The sequence below is a fragment of the Canis lupus genome, chromosome 1 (assembly GCF_003254725.2).
Source record: "Canis lupus dingo isolate Sandy chromosome 1, ASM325472v2, whole genome shotgun sequence".
In the NCBI taxonomy this organism is placed as follows: domain Eukaryota; kingdom Metazoa; phylum Chordata; class Mammalia; order Carnivora; family Canidae; genus Canis; species Canis lupus.
In genome coordinates this window covers 8,258,991-8,274,985 of record NC_064243.1, presented here as the reverse complement: position 1 = coordinate 8,274,985, position 15,995 = coordinate 8,258,991, and the positions used below count along the sequence as shown (strand labels likewise).

Here is a 15,995-nt window from a genome sequence, read left to right as displayed (position 1 = left end):
ACACTTCTTTGTGACTTGCATTTCAATCCATTTTAGCAGAATCCCAAAAAAGCTCATTCAGTCTGGTGCTACAGACTACATCCTGTGATGGATGGGTGTTACTGACAGCTCCTCTAATTTAATTTTTGCCGATGGAGTAGATTTAACCCATTACTGTCTTAGGGTTTGAGATGGAGTTTCTCTTTACTATCTTTTGCTTCTTTTTGGACTAAAAATTTTGTGAGGACTGGTGTTGATCTGGACATAGAGAAACTGAGCATAATCTCATACTAGTTTTCAGATTATATTCACATTCGTGCCAAGTTTTTATTGCCATATTTTGTCAGATGGATCTATGGTTTATGAAAATGGACCAAAGAGCAACACAGAGCAAAGTCAGATGGATACGAGTCTAGTGTCAGACCAGCTTCATAATGTCAGAACAAAGAAACAGGTCAGAAACCAAGGCACCAGAAAACACATGTATTAAAAGCACATGGGGGAAGGACTTCCAGGTTCAATGCTAACATATAAAGGGCTTGGAAGATGTCACTGCCTTGATTACAACAAGAAAAAACTGATCAGATTAAAAATTGGTGACTTCTCTTGTATCTATCAGAGAACTGAGATTTCAAGGCAAACCCCCAAATCTGCAGAAACGGACACATCTAGAGAGATACAGCAACCAATATCTCCTTACCCAGATCTGAAGCACTGGAGCCACAAACTATGAGGAACACTTAAGTGGTGAGCTGGATGAATTGTTGGCATATAATTGTGGGTAATACGACTGTGAGAAACTCATGGCGGCTGTGGCCTGGGAAGGACCCCACACTTCCTTGAGCTTTCCCTCCAGGAAACCCACCAGATTCTCACCATGAGGACCTGATAAAGGTCCCCTCATGGCTCTGGCAAGGGAAGGGCAAGATCACCATCGTGAAATATGCCAAGAGCCTCCTCATTAATAAAGACCTACCTACCCTCCAGAGGAAAGGACTTTGCCAGAACTCATGTCTCAGACTTAGTCTGGCCTCCTATGATCTTCCTGTCTCACCTAAGAAATTAAAAAGTAGTAATAATAACATAATCAACAGGGGCCAGGCCTTCATGGAAATGGATTTGAAGGCTTAACAACCAGGGATAGGAGTAGGGGGCAGAAGAGGGAAGGAATTCCACTGGAGAAACATTTGTGAATGTCACAGACCAAAGACACACCAAAGGCTGTAATAACAAATTTTAATAACATTGAGAGTAAATTGGAGCACTCAAAATCTTACCCAATCATCTGATTAAAGAAAAATGGTGTTATTCTCTAGAAATACTTTTGAATACCTGGGATAAAGGTTCCAATGAATAGGTGACTGAATAAGAAGATTGTCTTAAGAATAAATTTCTAGAAAAATTAAAAATCAGTTAAATTTTAAAGAGTGCAAAAAGCTATCAGAGCTTCTTAAATTTTTGTCTTACAAATATAATTTGGCATCCCTCTCCCAGGATTTGGAGAATTTTGCTTGACATTTTAGACTCGGGTATATTTTAAACTCATAATCCAGAAAGGACCTCCACTTCTTTGGCCACATTATAAGATTGACACTGTTTACGGATTGTTTTCTTTCTTCAGTGTTTGTTTCTGCAGGTCAAGTGGTACTTAGTATAATTTTATGGTATTTAAATATTTTAATTAACAGTTTTCCATTAAAAAATAAACAAAGGCCAACTTCTTACTTGGGATTTTGGAGGTTATATGTTACAAAGAAATTGATATTTTGTGTAAAGACAAACCTGTCTAGTTTTAAAAATCAGTAGACTCCACTAAAATTAAAGTCAAGAAAAATATGTGATAGCTCTGTTCTTGGGGAGGTGAGTGAACCCTAACACCCATATCCAATCTCAGTAACATTATTAAAAATGAACTGTTGGCCGCGATTCCGGTACTACTAGCTGGGAGTGTTGATATGGATTGTAACTTGTATTTGTTTGTTCACCAACTCATTCATAAGTAATCTTGGATATATTTGGACATACCTGTAATATATTCAGGTAATCTAGAAGGTCCTGAATTTATATTATAGTCTATCTAAAACGTGCCATTAAGAAACTACCACCTAGTAAGTAGAGACATCTGTCAGTGGTAAAAGTTCTTTAGCAGCCAACCCTGGGAAGAATATGATATTTTTATATCATTTGAAAAGAAGTTATATCCTGCCTGTGCCACTCTGAAAGCTAAAGGATACCTCCTCACTGATATATATACAAGGGGCACTGTTTCTGGAACAAGTGAGGCAAATATAAAAGTGGTATTCAGAGGGACTCCTGGATGGCTCGGTTGGCTAAGCATCTGCCTTTGGCTCAGGTGATGATCCCGGGGTCCTGGGATTGAGTCCTACATCGGGCTCCCCGCTGAGTGGGGAGCCTGCTTCTCCCCCCTGCTTGTTCTCTCTCTCTCAAATAAATAAATAAATAAATAAATAAATAAATAAATAAATAAATAAATCTTTTTAAAAAAGTGGTGTTCAGAACTTGTCCACATATGCAGTACGTGTGTTTGCAGTGTTCTCGCCAAAGTATTGAGCTCCAAGTGTCTTCCTGCTGGTGGACTCCTGGAGTTGCTACATTTTCTACCTGTTTTCCAAGGATTGTGCCCTAGAGCTGTTATAAGTCACCCATATCACATCACTCAAATAAATTAACTGGTTTTCTTTAACAGTCAACATCAGCTTCCAAAGATAAGAACCAAGAGCTCCAACTCTTTCAGACACAAGTCTAAATATTACATAGGCTTCTTATTGTTCCTTGCTCAGGGCATTGGGTAAACATTCGCCATCTGGAACCTCATATCCTTTGGTACTAGGACATTTTCTAGAATTGATTCCAGGTTTTATGCTCCTTTTTCTTTATTTTTCCTGAAGGGAGACAGAGGATGACAGCTATGCAGGAAGAACCAGGGCTTAATGACCCAAGTCAAGGTTCTAGGGTAACTTTTTCAGGATATGAAGATGGCTGGAAACTTCTGCTTCATCACTGAGAATCTAGAGAGATTACCTAGGTCACTGGGGAAGAGTTTAAGATAAATTTATGGTAAATACAAAACTATTAATATAAAAAGAGACAATTATTAGCTCTAGGTGAAAACCCAAGTTCTGTAGGAGAGAAAGCAAGATCATTTTTACCATTTGTTTCAATAGCAATATTCGTTCCTCGGATAAACTTCATTGGCTATGATACTGCCACTGCACAAAGCTCAGTTTTACAATTTGATTTAACTGAGAAGAGTGTTGGCAAAGTCATAAAGACATAAACACCAAACATTGAAATAATCAAATTTTAATACAAATACTTTGGAAGGATGGGCACATGAGAAATGTATGCATATGTGGTGAATTTGTGGAGAGGAAAGCTTCTGCATCAATGTCTATTTTTTTTAATCCAGTAGTAATATAAGCATGCTATTCAGAAAAGTAGAGAAGTAAAACAATTGGAGGAAGTGATATTTGTCATCTCAATGGAGGGAAAATGAAAAGGGCAGGAAAAAACTTTCTTCTTCTTCTTCCTTTTTTTTTTTTTTTAACAAAAACCCTTGTATAGCACTTTGACTTTGAGCTACATGCACCTAGAAAACACACTGAATGTTGCATTGAGATAGAAGTAACAAAGCATCAGTGGTTTGAATTTTCCTGCATTTAACTCTTTATGTTAATATGATTCTAGAGGGCTTTTTCCTCTAATATTCTTTGCTGGCAAGTAAAACTAATGATAGTGAAACATTGCACTTTATTCATTCAAACAGCAGAATACAGTATGTCGAGTACGTTGCATGCCCTACAAAGCCAGAGTGTCTGAAATTACACATAAAATTGGAAAAAAATGTTCTAAACAAGGTGACTATATAACTCATCATTCCTATAACTCAACAGGGACAGTAGGCAATAAATGGGAATTATTGCAGACATTTATCACACATATCCTCAGATTACGTCTTTTATTATACCTTACAACACAGTTGGTGCTTTGAATCTGAAATAATATCTAAACCAACCTTGAAGATTTGTAAAATTCCCTTAGAAATCTTTGCAGTGAATTCCAGAAGCCACAGTTCTACATATGCATCACCAGCAATAGAAACGTCTCTTAAAATACTTGTTTATATGTTTCGGATAAATATGTTAGAGCCTAGAGACTTGACTTAGAATAATTCCAGTGAAAAGGCCAGTTGAAAAATATATTAATTTATGCAAAAGCCTGAATGTGAATGTCGACACTTTATAGACACTATGTTCTAATTGTAGTGAAACTAATGGTGATACTTAATTGTGTGATAGGGTTGCATCACTTTTTACTTTTCATAGATTTTTTTTCACTATTGTGGAAAGAAGTTAAACATTGCACTCACAATTTGGTGCCTCCACCTAAACTTTATAAGCATACAATACCTCCAATCTTGCTGAAATCTCATACAAGCAGTACAGAATATAGTACATTATTATAAATCAAGGAGAAGCATTTTGATTACAGCAATTTCTAATTACAAAGTGGACTCTACCAATTTGGAAAGTACTGTAATGTAGGTGTAATTTAAGATAGTTCTATATAAGCCAACATAACTTGAATATTTACAATGAAAGTAAACTTACTAAAGTTACTTTTATCTTCCTTTGTCTTGTAAATTGATAACCAATGTATTTTAAATTTATATGTATAATACTTTAGTAATAAACTGACTTACTTAAAAATCCTATAAATTTAGTATTTACTAACTAAAGAATATAGCCTCATTTACTGTCTGGCACCTATAAGCATAATCACAAGCTAGTGAAATTTCAATTCTATTTTTTCAGTGTACATAAAGGCCTTTAAGTAATATCTCAAGGTTTCTCTGATGATAATATAATCAATATCTAATCATCATAGGTTAATGGCATATATCCTTTCCCTGACAAAACTGTACACTCTATAATGACATTTAACAAACTTACCTAACTTGACATCACTTACCAATTCCCTTTAATTAGTTACCTTACTGTAAATATTCAAATTTACAGTTATGGCATTCAAAGGAAACACAGATTTTTAATGTAATATATATCATCATAAATTATGTACATAAAAAACAATCTTAGGAAGCATCTTGTCCCCCAAGTAGCACCTTTCAAACAAGATTTAAAACATAATTTAATTCAATTCTGACTTTTTATTCTGTGGAACTGTTTTCTTAGTAACAACCAGAATAGTGGGTACAACAGATTAGGGGGAAATATATATATATGTACATATTTATGTGTGAGTGTAACACATATACATACAATATATTATATATACCACGTAGTATCTATATAGTAGATATATATGTGTGTATAGAGTTACAAAACTCTAGCAAATTAAGAATAATATTAAACAGACAACAATGAAAGTGCTTTGCTAATAGGTAAAGATGTCCAAAGAAAATTAGTGAGCAGAACTTCATCAGCATGAACACCTGAGAGTGAAATAAGACCAGTAGCTAGGGGTGGGGGTGGGGGGTTTCAAAGAAATTCCAGCAGGATTTAAAAGTCCCAAATGCCTGAATAATCCTAAACTTTGCAGAGGAACAATACAGAAAGAAGACAGAGTATATAATTCTCGTAAATATTGTGAGAGACAGATTAAAGAAAAATTAAAACATCCATGGAAAAAGAGGCAGGGTTCCAATGTTCTGGAGGCTCTGCTGCCAAAGTCTTCCATGAGTGAAACCACCAGGACAGTTGCATCGGGTTGTACTGTGCACTCCCCCATCCCCCAACATCTTCTCTGTTCAAGTGGGATTTACATTTCCCCATATTGCGTTGGGAGACATGTTTTCCTTCTCACCCAGATTAGTCACTGAGAATCTGGAAATACCTCATGAGAAGTAGACATTTTTACTTTTTCCTTTCTGTTGAAGAAAGCAGGAGCACTCATAATTTCTGTAACTCACAGAATAACTGCTATTGGGCAGGCATGTAGTTAAAGCTATAGTCATAAAGCATCCACTGACTCACTTAAAACTGTAAATTACAGCTTAGAATCTTCCTAGATAACATGAGAATTTGGTTTTGGTTCACTTAAAATTATCAAAAAAATCTACAAGTTGGATACTTACATGCAATTTCTGTGGTGAGTGTTTTAGTGATGAGTAACAAATATTTGAGACATGAATGATCGCTGTCTTTAGTAATGACCATTCGAGTTTCAAAGTGATCATGACCATTATTTAGCTTCAGAAATACTTTTCATTGTTTGACTCCATCTAGAATTTGGACAATGGCAGGATGGCCACTAATTGCTCTGTAGTGATATCACTAGGGTTGTCTTTGGCTAAACTGTGGAGCAAGACAAGTTTCTCTCTGTATCTTCCCATTCTTTGTTCCCTGTTCCCCTTCCCTTTAGCTTCCCAATGTTCCTCCCCATCATGTTTCTACCACAACCGAAACCACACTTCCAACTAATATTCTTTTTCCTATATTCAGATTTTCCACAATTATTTTTTTCCACAATTATTTAAGAAAAAAACAACTAATAATGCTTAGATGCCTCTTTTGAGAGGATTTACATAACAAAAATAATTCTCAAAAGTGGAAAATTTAAATATCAAAAACCTTATTATTGGACCATCATCTATCATACTTGCTCATGAAGCTAGGCCAGGGAGAGTGCAAGAATTCTATGTAAAATCAGAAATTACTTCATGTGATAATAAAAAGGGATGAGACTTCCCTATCACATTTATCTTCCTCTTGACCATTCATTTATTTGCTGCCAGCTACTCTTCTGGACTCTGCTGATATAGCAGATTTTAAAGTGAGGAGGGAGAGAGCTAACCCAGATCCATCTACATATTCTCTTTTTAATTGGTTAACAAGAGATGTTCTGGAATGTCATTGCAGTCCACGTTTGTTGGTCATCAGCCCAGCTTCCAGGCCCCATCTCCCTCCTCTAAGGATACTCTGAATCTCCCAGTAATGTGCTTTGGCCTAACTCCTGGTTCTAGAGGTAGACCCTTCATTGACTTAAACCATTTCATTCTTTCCAGCCATGATGCCTGTTTAATGATGGACAAATAACCAAATGTACTTATTCTATCAGAGAATTAACAAGGCAAAAACAAGAATTATGAATGGCCAGTTGTTGTTCAAAACACAACGGAAACATGTGTATAAGAGTTAGGCTAACACCAATAAAGTGTAACCAACACCATGAAAGGGGATCCAGAAACAGGTTTATACCCATACTTAATTCTAGAGATGACATTTAGACCTTGGTAAATAACATTTGCCTGAAGTTTGATCTCCCCTGGATTGTTCCGTTATGTGATTCCGTAAGTTTCCCTTTATTGTAAGCTAATTAGAGTCATATTTTCTGAAACATTTCTGCTAAGAAAGTTCTCTAGGTTATAAAGTATTCTTCCTTTCAAATTAAATACATTTAGTCAACTGGTATCCAGGGTAGGCACTGAATAGTGGGAAAAGATTATATAAAGATTCACATACATAACAGTCATCATAAATTTGCTTAGATCAAGAAAAAAGCTTAGATTCTGGTCTTTGGCCTATGAGAGAAGGCTGGGTAGTTGACATAAACATCCTCTGTGGCACCATCCGATGATTGATTGGTAGGGTTGGGATTTCTATAGTTGTTGCCTGCCTAGAAAGACAGACAGAATGTCAATGATTCACTGCATTTCAGCAGCCAGTAAATATACTCAAAACAAATCTCTCCTTAAATTAACCACAATGTAAGTCAGATTTCTATTATAATTAATGTCATAAAAGATTCTCTTCATCGTATTGAACTTCTATGAGAAATCACATTTTTGACTTGCAGGGCTCAGAGTGCAATGCAACAAAAGACTACTCTAGATTGTCACTTGCTATATTAGATTATGAAACACTTAGTCTTAAAACTCTCCCCCAATGCCCCAGGCTGTTTTGATAAGAACCATTATTTTCATTTTTATATGGAAGTCTAGTATAGCACTTCCCATAGTAGGTACTCAATAATTTCTGTTGAATGAATGCTTTAATAAACAATACTTTTATTTATTTTATTTTTTTTAGAGTTGCCTTTGTTTTTTTTTATTTTTTATTTTTATTTTTTATTTATGATAGTCACAGAGACAGAGAAAGAGGCAGAGACATAGGCAGAGGGAGAAGCAGGCTCCATGCACCAGGAGCCCAATGTGGGATTCGATCCCAGGTCGCCAGGATCGCGCCCTGGGCCAAAGGCAGGCGCTAAACAGCTGCGCCACCCAGGGATTCCCTAAACAATACTTTTAAAGTACACAATCTTGTCTTGACAGTAAACAACTAAACACAATAAGAGAAATTAAAATAAACTGGCATTACTTTCAAGATGATGTTATATAATCATTAACATTCTCTACACTAGTCAAGTCATTTTGACCACTTATATATGCATGTGGCAGAAAATCTGTAGGCAGTTAAGAGAGAGAGAGAGAAATTGAGAGGAAAAGAAGAGAGAGGGGTCTTTTGGCGAGTAGTTTGGAAATTGAGAGTGGTTTTGCAGGGATAAAGCACAAGCAAAGTTGCAATGTCACTGGTACTTCCATAGCCTGTCTAAAACCCCAAAACAATCAAGCAGGTCTAGCTTCTTTCTCTTTCACATCCAACTTATTATCTAACTTTGTAATCATCATTCAAAATATCATTATTCTACAAAAGTCTGTAAAACTTGAATACTTAATGTGGGAAGTTGCAAAGCTCCTTTCTTCCTCTGACATTCACAGCAGTAAATGTGGCTTTAGATTGGTGTGAGTGGACAACAGCTAAGGACAAAGAAGGGAGCCCAAAATTGTGTACGACAGAGGACCGTTTTATTGCTTGCTGGACCAGCAGATGAAAAAAGGCAAGACTTCTTTAGTCTTTCCAGTTACTATCAAAAAGCCAGCCATGAATTCTTTAGAAAAAAAAAAAATTGTTGTGTAAAAAGTATCAGAAGAAAAAAGTTAAACCAATAGATAAATAGGTAACAGAGAAATCTGAAGCACACATATTAGATTGTTAGAAGCTTTTTATTATTTGATGTTTTGACCATGCAGAATTCAATTGCAAATAATTAAATTCAAGAGAAATGGATGTAATTTTAGATAACACTTGGGGAAATGTTTTGTGTAAAATTTTGTAAACAGGGGCAGTGGCTCGGTCAGGTGGCTCAGTCAGTTATGCATCTAACTCTTGGTTTCAGCTCAGGCTGTGATCTCCCAGTTGTGGGATCAAGTCTCGTGTAGGGCTCCATGCTCAGTGGGAAGTCGCTTGAAGGCTCTCTCCCTCTACCCCTTCCCCCACTCCCTCTCTCCGTCTCTGTCTGTCTAAAATAAAATAAATAGGGCACCTGGGTGGCTTAGTCAGTTAAGCATCTGCCTTCGGTTGAGGTCATGGTCTTAGGGTCCTGGGATCGAGTCCTGAATTGGGATCCCTCTGGAGTCTGCTTCTCCCTCTACACTTCCCCCTGCTCATGATCTCACTCACTCTCCTTCTCTCTCAAAAAAATAAATAAAATCTTTAAAAAATAAAATATCTTTTCAAAACATTGCAAACAGAATAATATATGTTAAAGAGATAATCTGACTAATAGTGGAGACAATGAGCATGAAAATAAGCAACCCTCTTATCTGCAAGTCCAGAAGAGATTTTCTATTCTTTCAATTAAACGAGGAGCAGGGGAAGGTGGAGTGAGGAAGAAAATGTTACAATTCATGAGACTCCTGTAGCCCAACAGAAATTCGAGCATTCTTTAATTAATAAGCCAATAGAAACATAATAATGATAATGAATATCATAGCATTGTGTTTCTCTAATATGCTTGCTATGCCTTATGACCTAAAACATTACTATGCCCTCTACTAGGTCAGGTGGTGTCCTCCCAAAATTTATGTCCTTCCTAGACCTTCAGAATATGACCTTATTTGGAAGTAGGGTTGTTGCAGATATAATTAGTTAAGATGAGGTCATATTGGAGTAAGCGGGCCCTTAGTCTAACAGCACAGCTGCCCTCCTAAAAAGAGAAGAGATACAGATATGCATGTGTCTACACACACTGAGGAATGTCACGAGAAGACAGAGGCAGAGATTGGAGTGATGAGTCCAGAAGCCAAGGAATGCCAAGGACTGCCAACCACCACCAGAAGATAGGAGGGAAGCATAGGACAGATTCTCATCCCAAGAGGGAACATATCTTGCTGAGACTTTGATTTTGGATTCCAACCCTCCAGAACTGCAAGAGAATAGATTCTTGCTGTCTAAGTAGCCTACTTGGTAGTAGGTTTGTTGTGGCAGCCCTAAGAAACTTATACACATAGTGGTAATCCACAGGGCTATTATGATGTCCCGGCAGTTGGAGCTTTATTTGTATTCATATAAAACAAATTGTTTCAAAGGGCATCAATAATAAGAGAAAAGGTCAGAAAACAGGTGTTTCCTCAAATAGCTGATACACTACATGGCCAGGTAATTGAAAGGAGAACAGTAAGGTTGTTGACTGCAAAATGGACCAACATTACAGGATATTATAATGCAGAAAAGGGGACAAATGACAGCTCTGAGAAAACTTACCTTATTCTGTGCACCCCAGGACTCTTTAAATAATTCTTTCTGTCTCCTTCTCCTGAGAATACATATTCAATAGAGGCATTAAGGTCTTACACTCCAGCACTAGTACTATTGCACTGAGTAATATACCATACCTGTAGCCCAGCCCAAATGCCCTCATTAACTATGTTGAAGTAGCATCCACAGTTGCCTCATACATACCTACTCAAAATTCCCTGGACCTAAATATTCATTTTCCACAGATGGTGAAGGCATCGAAATGGATATCCAGCTAGTGTACATTAGTAATTAATTTCGGCAAGCTTACTAAAGAATGGTTCATGGTGGGTTATTGCATAGATGACTTACTACCTTCTCCAAATAACCTCGAGCTTCAAGATTTCCCACAATCAAAAACTTCCTTTTAAATGCCAACTGTGTAAGTTCTCAGATGACAGTGGAAATATAGTTAAGCTTTAAAGAAACTTCTGGGTGTTTGACTAAACCTCCTAAATAGATTATTTTATTTAGCTTTCATCAAAAACTCTATATTTAACTCAGATTGGGAACCTGAGACAAGGCCCTACATCGCATGGTTGGTTAGTGATAGTATTGAGATTTGAATCCACAGCCTTCCCTTGTGACTACTAGGCTCACTGCTTCAGGGGCCACGTGGCCGCAGCTCAGTGGGCCCTCTGGAGCCATGCTATTTTGTAAACCCTCCACCATTTGAATGAAAACTACAAAAAGCTAACATCAGGAGGAATCTTTGAAAAGAAAATTCAAGAGACAAAGAAAAGAGGCTACTATAATTGAATGCCATGGATGAAATGACTCTACCCAAATGCATGAAAATAGTTATTATGGGAGATGATGACTGTTTTTTTTTCCATCTCCCTAAGGAAAAGATTTTTATCAGACCACAGAAGAGACAGGTTAGATGCAAAAATATAGGGTTATTTTCCTTTATGTAAAAGAATGAAGTTGTAATTCCTTCACGGAAAGTTTAAAAACCAGCCAAGCTAGTCTCTCTCCATGGAAAGGTTGTTCAAATGATGGATGTTGTTCACTATGGAATCCTCCTACTGTGTCGACATGATCACAAACTGGTCTTATTCTATGTGTGTGTGTTTACTTATGAAGAAGCTTTTATGTGGTTAATTTATTTGATTTTTTGACGTGTAAGTTTATTATGCGAAAGTTATGCTTCCAGGTCATTCATATAAATTATTTACTCTTTCAAAGAAATCTGTGACCTAGATGTTATTACCATCCTCTTTTCACAAATGAAGAAACAAACCTATGACCTTGGATTGTTTGTTAAATCATGGTTCACAAGGCTGGCTATATCATAATACAGATTAACTTTCCCAAAGAGGTCCAAATATATACACTGTTTACATCAGCCTAAAATACTCAATATTATGAAGAAAAGAGAACAAGAAACAGAGTCAGATGATCTGTGTTTAACTCATGCTTGGCAATTTACCAGTTATTTGCATCTATACAGTTCAGTCCTCTAGTCTATTAAATAAAGAGAGTAAACACTGTGGTTTGTTCTAGGTTGACTGACCATTCTGGTTTGCTGGATTCTAAGGAGTTTCCCCCAGAGTTGAGGGATTTTCAGTGCTGAACCTGGGAGTCCCAGGCAGAGAAAAACAGCCTATTTGTCATGAGCATCAAAGTTGACAACAAAAGGCAAAAATAAGCATCTAACATTTTGCACACTAAACATTTCATTTTTCCCTACAGACCCAGGCATCAGCGTATAGACTATCTTTTGGCTCCTGCCATGCCTCACCAGGGCTAGCCACATCCACCAGCCACGTTCTCTTAACAGTGCCACCATCTTGATCTTTCACTGGAAGCACCACAACCTGAGAGCAGAGAAGGTGCAGGAAATGCCCCTGTGCACACAGACAATGAAGTACTAGGTGTGAAGCAAGGTCTCAGTCTCATTCAGGCCCACTGTCATCTCCTCTGGCTTCTCCCCAAGTTCACACATCTGAAGCGGCAATATTATTTTAAGTGGTCACAAAAAGACAGAGTTCTGAAGGCCATTGTTTAAGCCCTTGGGTCACTTTTCAAAATGTTTCCACTCTAAGTAACAACCACAAACTGATACGGGCAACCAGGTAGACAGAGCAAGGCTTCTTTCTTTGTGATGTTTGCCCATGATTATGCATTCAAGTCCACAAATCTTTTTATCACATCTAACCAAGTGGGACAATCTATCCTACAGTTCAATTTAGCTATTCATGTAAAAGTGATGCATTTTCATGAAGCTGAATCCATCATGTCCAAGCTCATGTGACCCCCCAGAGATACGTACTGTCACTCATGCCCTCCTATCATGTAGCCTGCGGCCCCAGGTACTCCTGCTGTCACAGCTGCCCTCAGTGTATTGCTCATCAACCAGGGCAAAGCAGTCAAAAAATCCTCAGTGTCACTAACATCCTGGGTTCCTTACCTCATTTTGCTAATTTGCTCAATTTCTGACCAGGGAAAGGCTTCTAGGGCAGCCCGTGATGGGAAGAAAGGGAAAGCGAGAGTTTTGTGTTTCAATTTAATTAGACAAATACTTATTGACCATCCATTATTTGGAAAGATTAGCGCTAAATGCTATCAAGCACTAAGAAATGAGTAGAACACAATCCCTGTCATTTTGAACAGAAGGGAGGACAAGCAGAGAAATGATTAAGCGACAAAGCAAACTGCAAGGTGCAGCGGAGCAGAAGTACAATGTGGTTCCAGATGGTGACATCATGTCTCTTTGCAGGGAGGGAGAACTGGGAGGACACTTCCCAGGGGAGACATGTGTCCCACGCTTTGAGCCTCAGGAGGAAAGTCAAACATGGGGGAAACCACTCTTTGTTGGCTACCCAAGTAGGAAGAGAGTTGGGTATGTTCACAGAATAAGGCTTGCAATTCTAACAAAAGTTGTCGATATGGGGGCGGCAAAGTAGAAAATATAAATGAATATTAGATTGGGGTCCCACTAATTAGATGGAAGTCAGAACAATGGGTGCCTCTGATACAAGGTTAATGAATTTTAACATTATTCTGGTGGCAATAGGAAGACAATAAAAGGTTTTTACAGGGGAAGGACATGGTCAGTCTAGCTTTTAGAAGAGCAACCAGGAAAAGTCAGATGTGTTAGGAAAAGAGGAGACACCTAGAGCCGGGGGTGGGTTGGAAGCATTCACTAGTATCAAGTGAGTGGTAATACAAGCCTCTAAAGAGGAGAGGTCAGGATATGGAGATGAGACAGAGAAACCTACCTGATAGCCTACTAAGATGCATGTACTTGCCAGTGTGTGTGTGTGCATGTGTGTTTGGTACTATTGCTGAGGCAGAAGAGAAGAGGAGATGGATGTACTCCTTCCCTTTCCTGAGAAGAGAACATGTTAGTTGGAACACAAGAATAAAGAGTAATTAAAGTGAGTTGATGAATATGGGACAGTAAGAAAGGGCAGAGTAAACCAAGAATATCCCAGAAAGTTCCCAAGTCGGCCACAAGACAGTAGAAGGTAGGAAACTTTAGCAGAGGTCAATGGCCACCTACTCTCTCTAAGGTGGCCCCTTCCGACACCTTTCTTCCTCAATCATTTTTTAGGAAGAGCACCAACACTGCTTGTTTCAGAGACAATAACCATTTAACAGTATTTGTTTACTAGAATGGGCGCTCATATCCTGTCTTATTCACTACTGTCACCAGAGATATTTGATGAAGGAATGCATGAAGGCATTATTACTGCTTACTGCTTTTTTTCCCCTTTTCAGAAGCCCTCCCTCTCTCCCTCTTGCCTCTCATCACATACACACACACACACACACTGCCCCTTGCCCAACCGCCTCTTTTCCATGCAGGAGGAGGAAGATAGATGGCACTGCAGACAGAGCAGAGGCACCAGGCGGTTGACTGCCCAGAATATGAAAGCTGTGCTAACTTGAGAGCAGCTCCTATTAATTCTTAAACAAATGACTCTAGCTTTCTCCTTCGATATTACCACAACTACTTCTCTTCTTTTGTGTAAGAAAAACACTCCAAATGCTGTATGTGAGTGCTAATACAGCTTGGCCAACTATTGGGTTATTAATAGAGAGCCCCTCATATCAGAATGCAAGAGTCAGGATGAATTGCAATACTCACCTTTTATAAGAAATGACAATGATGGTGGTAATTAGGATAACAAGCAGCAACAATAAAACTGCCCCTCCAGCCACAAAGAGAATGTATTGGTTATCAGTTTTACCTAGGAGGAAAAAATATATAGTAGGAATTAGGAATTCAGCTAAAGCCAGAAAAAAAGTGGGAAAATGAGGAAAGGGAACATTAATCAAATACAGTAACAATTCAAAACAACCCAATGAAAAAAACTGGATGAAATTAAGGGAAAAAGATAATTTTTACTTTAGAGTCTTCTAAATATTTGTGACTCCTCATAGATTTTTATTAATTCTTGATTCAGCTAGGTTTAACACCTTATGAAGAACAAGAGTAAATAGGTGAAGGGAAGGGTGCCTGGGTGGCTCAATCAGTTAAGCATCCAACTCTTGATTTGGGCTCAGGTTCTGATCTCAGGGTCATGAGATCGAGCCTCATGTCACATGTCACACTTGGCTCTGAGCATGGAGCCTGCTTAAGATTCTCCTTCTCCCTTGGTCCCTCCCCCTTCCTCTAAAAAAAATAAATAGGTGAAGGGGATTAAGAGGTACAAGCTTCCAATTATAAAATAAATAAGCCACAATGATGAAAAGTACAGCATATGGAATATAGTCAACGATATTATAATAACTTTCTGTGGTGACAGATGGTAACTAGACTTACTGTGTGACCTTTCATAATGGATATAATTGTTGAATCACTATACTGTATACCTGAAACTCATTTAATATTATATGTCAACTATACTTCAGTTAAAAATTTAAAAAAAGAACAAGAATAGAAAGAGTTACTTGTTTGAGACAGATATCCCTTCACGTTAAGGAGCTCCCAATCACATACATAAAATCTTTTGTAGAAAAAAAGCAACTCTCAAAAGAGTACATAAATAAAGATTACTTCTTAAGACTGGTATATTAAGTATATTCATACAACAGCATAATTTAAGAAATATTTTCTACTCAACCTGAGTTAATGATAAGAAGTGATCAGAAAAAAATCTGTTACTCCGACTCAGCGCTCAGGCAGGAAGAGCAATGATCCAGGAATATGCAGTTCTCTTCCTGGCTCTGTCACCCCTTAGCTGTGTGACCTCCAGCCAGTTCCTTACCCTCCTCTCCATGCCTTTCTTCATCTGTCAAGTGATGACAATGTCGACAGCTCTAATTACATCACAGAACATTGGTGAGATTCCAATGAGGTAATATTCAAATAAGCAATAAACTACTAGAGCAACATCACCTCTGAAGCGAGATCTCAAGGAGTTCTGAAAGCATTTTATCTTTAAAATG

The 15,995-nt window shown here is 37.8% G+C and overlaps 1 protein-coding gene across 5 annotated transcripts in view; it reads right to left on the bottom strand.

Moving 5' to 3' along the window:
• Positions 1-3,944: 3,944 nt before the first annotated feature.
• The window catches only part of CD226 (CD226 molecule), an 88,412-nt gene continuing 76,361 nt past the window's right edge, over positions 3,945-15,995 (bottom strand). For all 5 annotated transcript variants that reach the window (XM_025422046.3, XM_035704793.2, XM_025422047.3 and 2 more), the window contains 3 exons: positions 14,692-14,794; positions 10,563-10,614; positions 3,945-7,635 (listed from right to left, as the gene is read on the bottom strand). In XM_025422046.3, the coding sequence (XP_025277831.3) occupies positions 7,522-7,635; positions 10,563-10,614; positions 14,692-14,794 (269 nt within the window). In that variant the 3' untranslated portion in view covers positions 3,945-7,521. The remainder of the gene's footprint in view (positions 7,636-10,562; positions 10,615-14,691; positions 14,795-15,995) is intronic.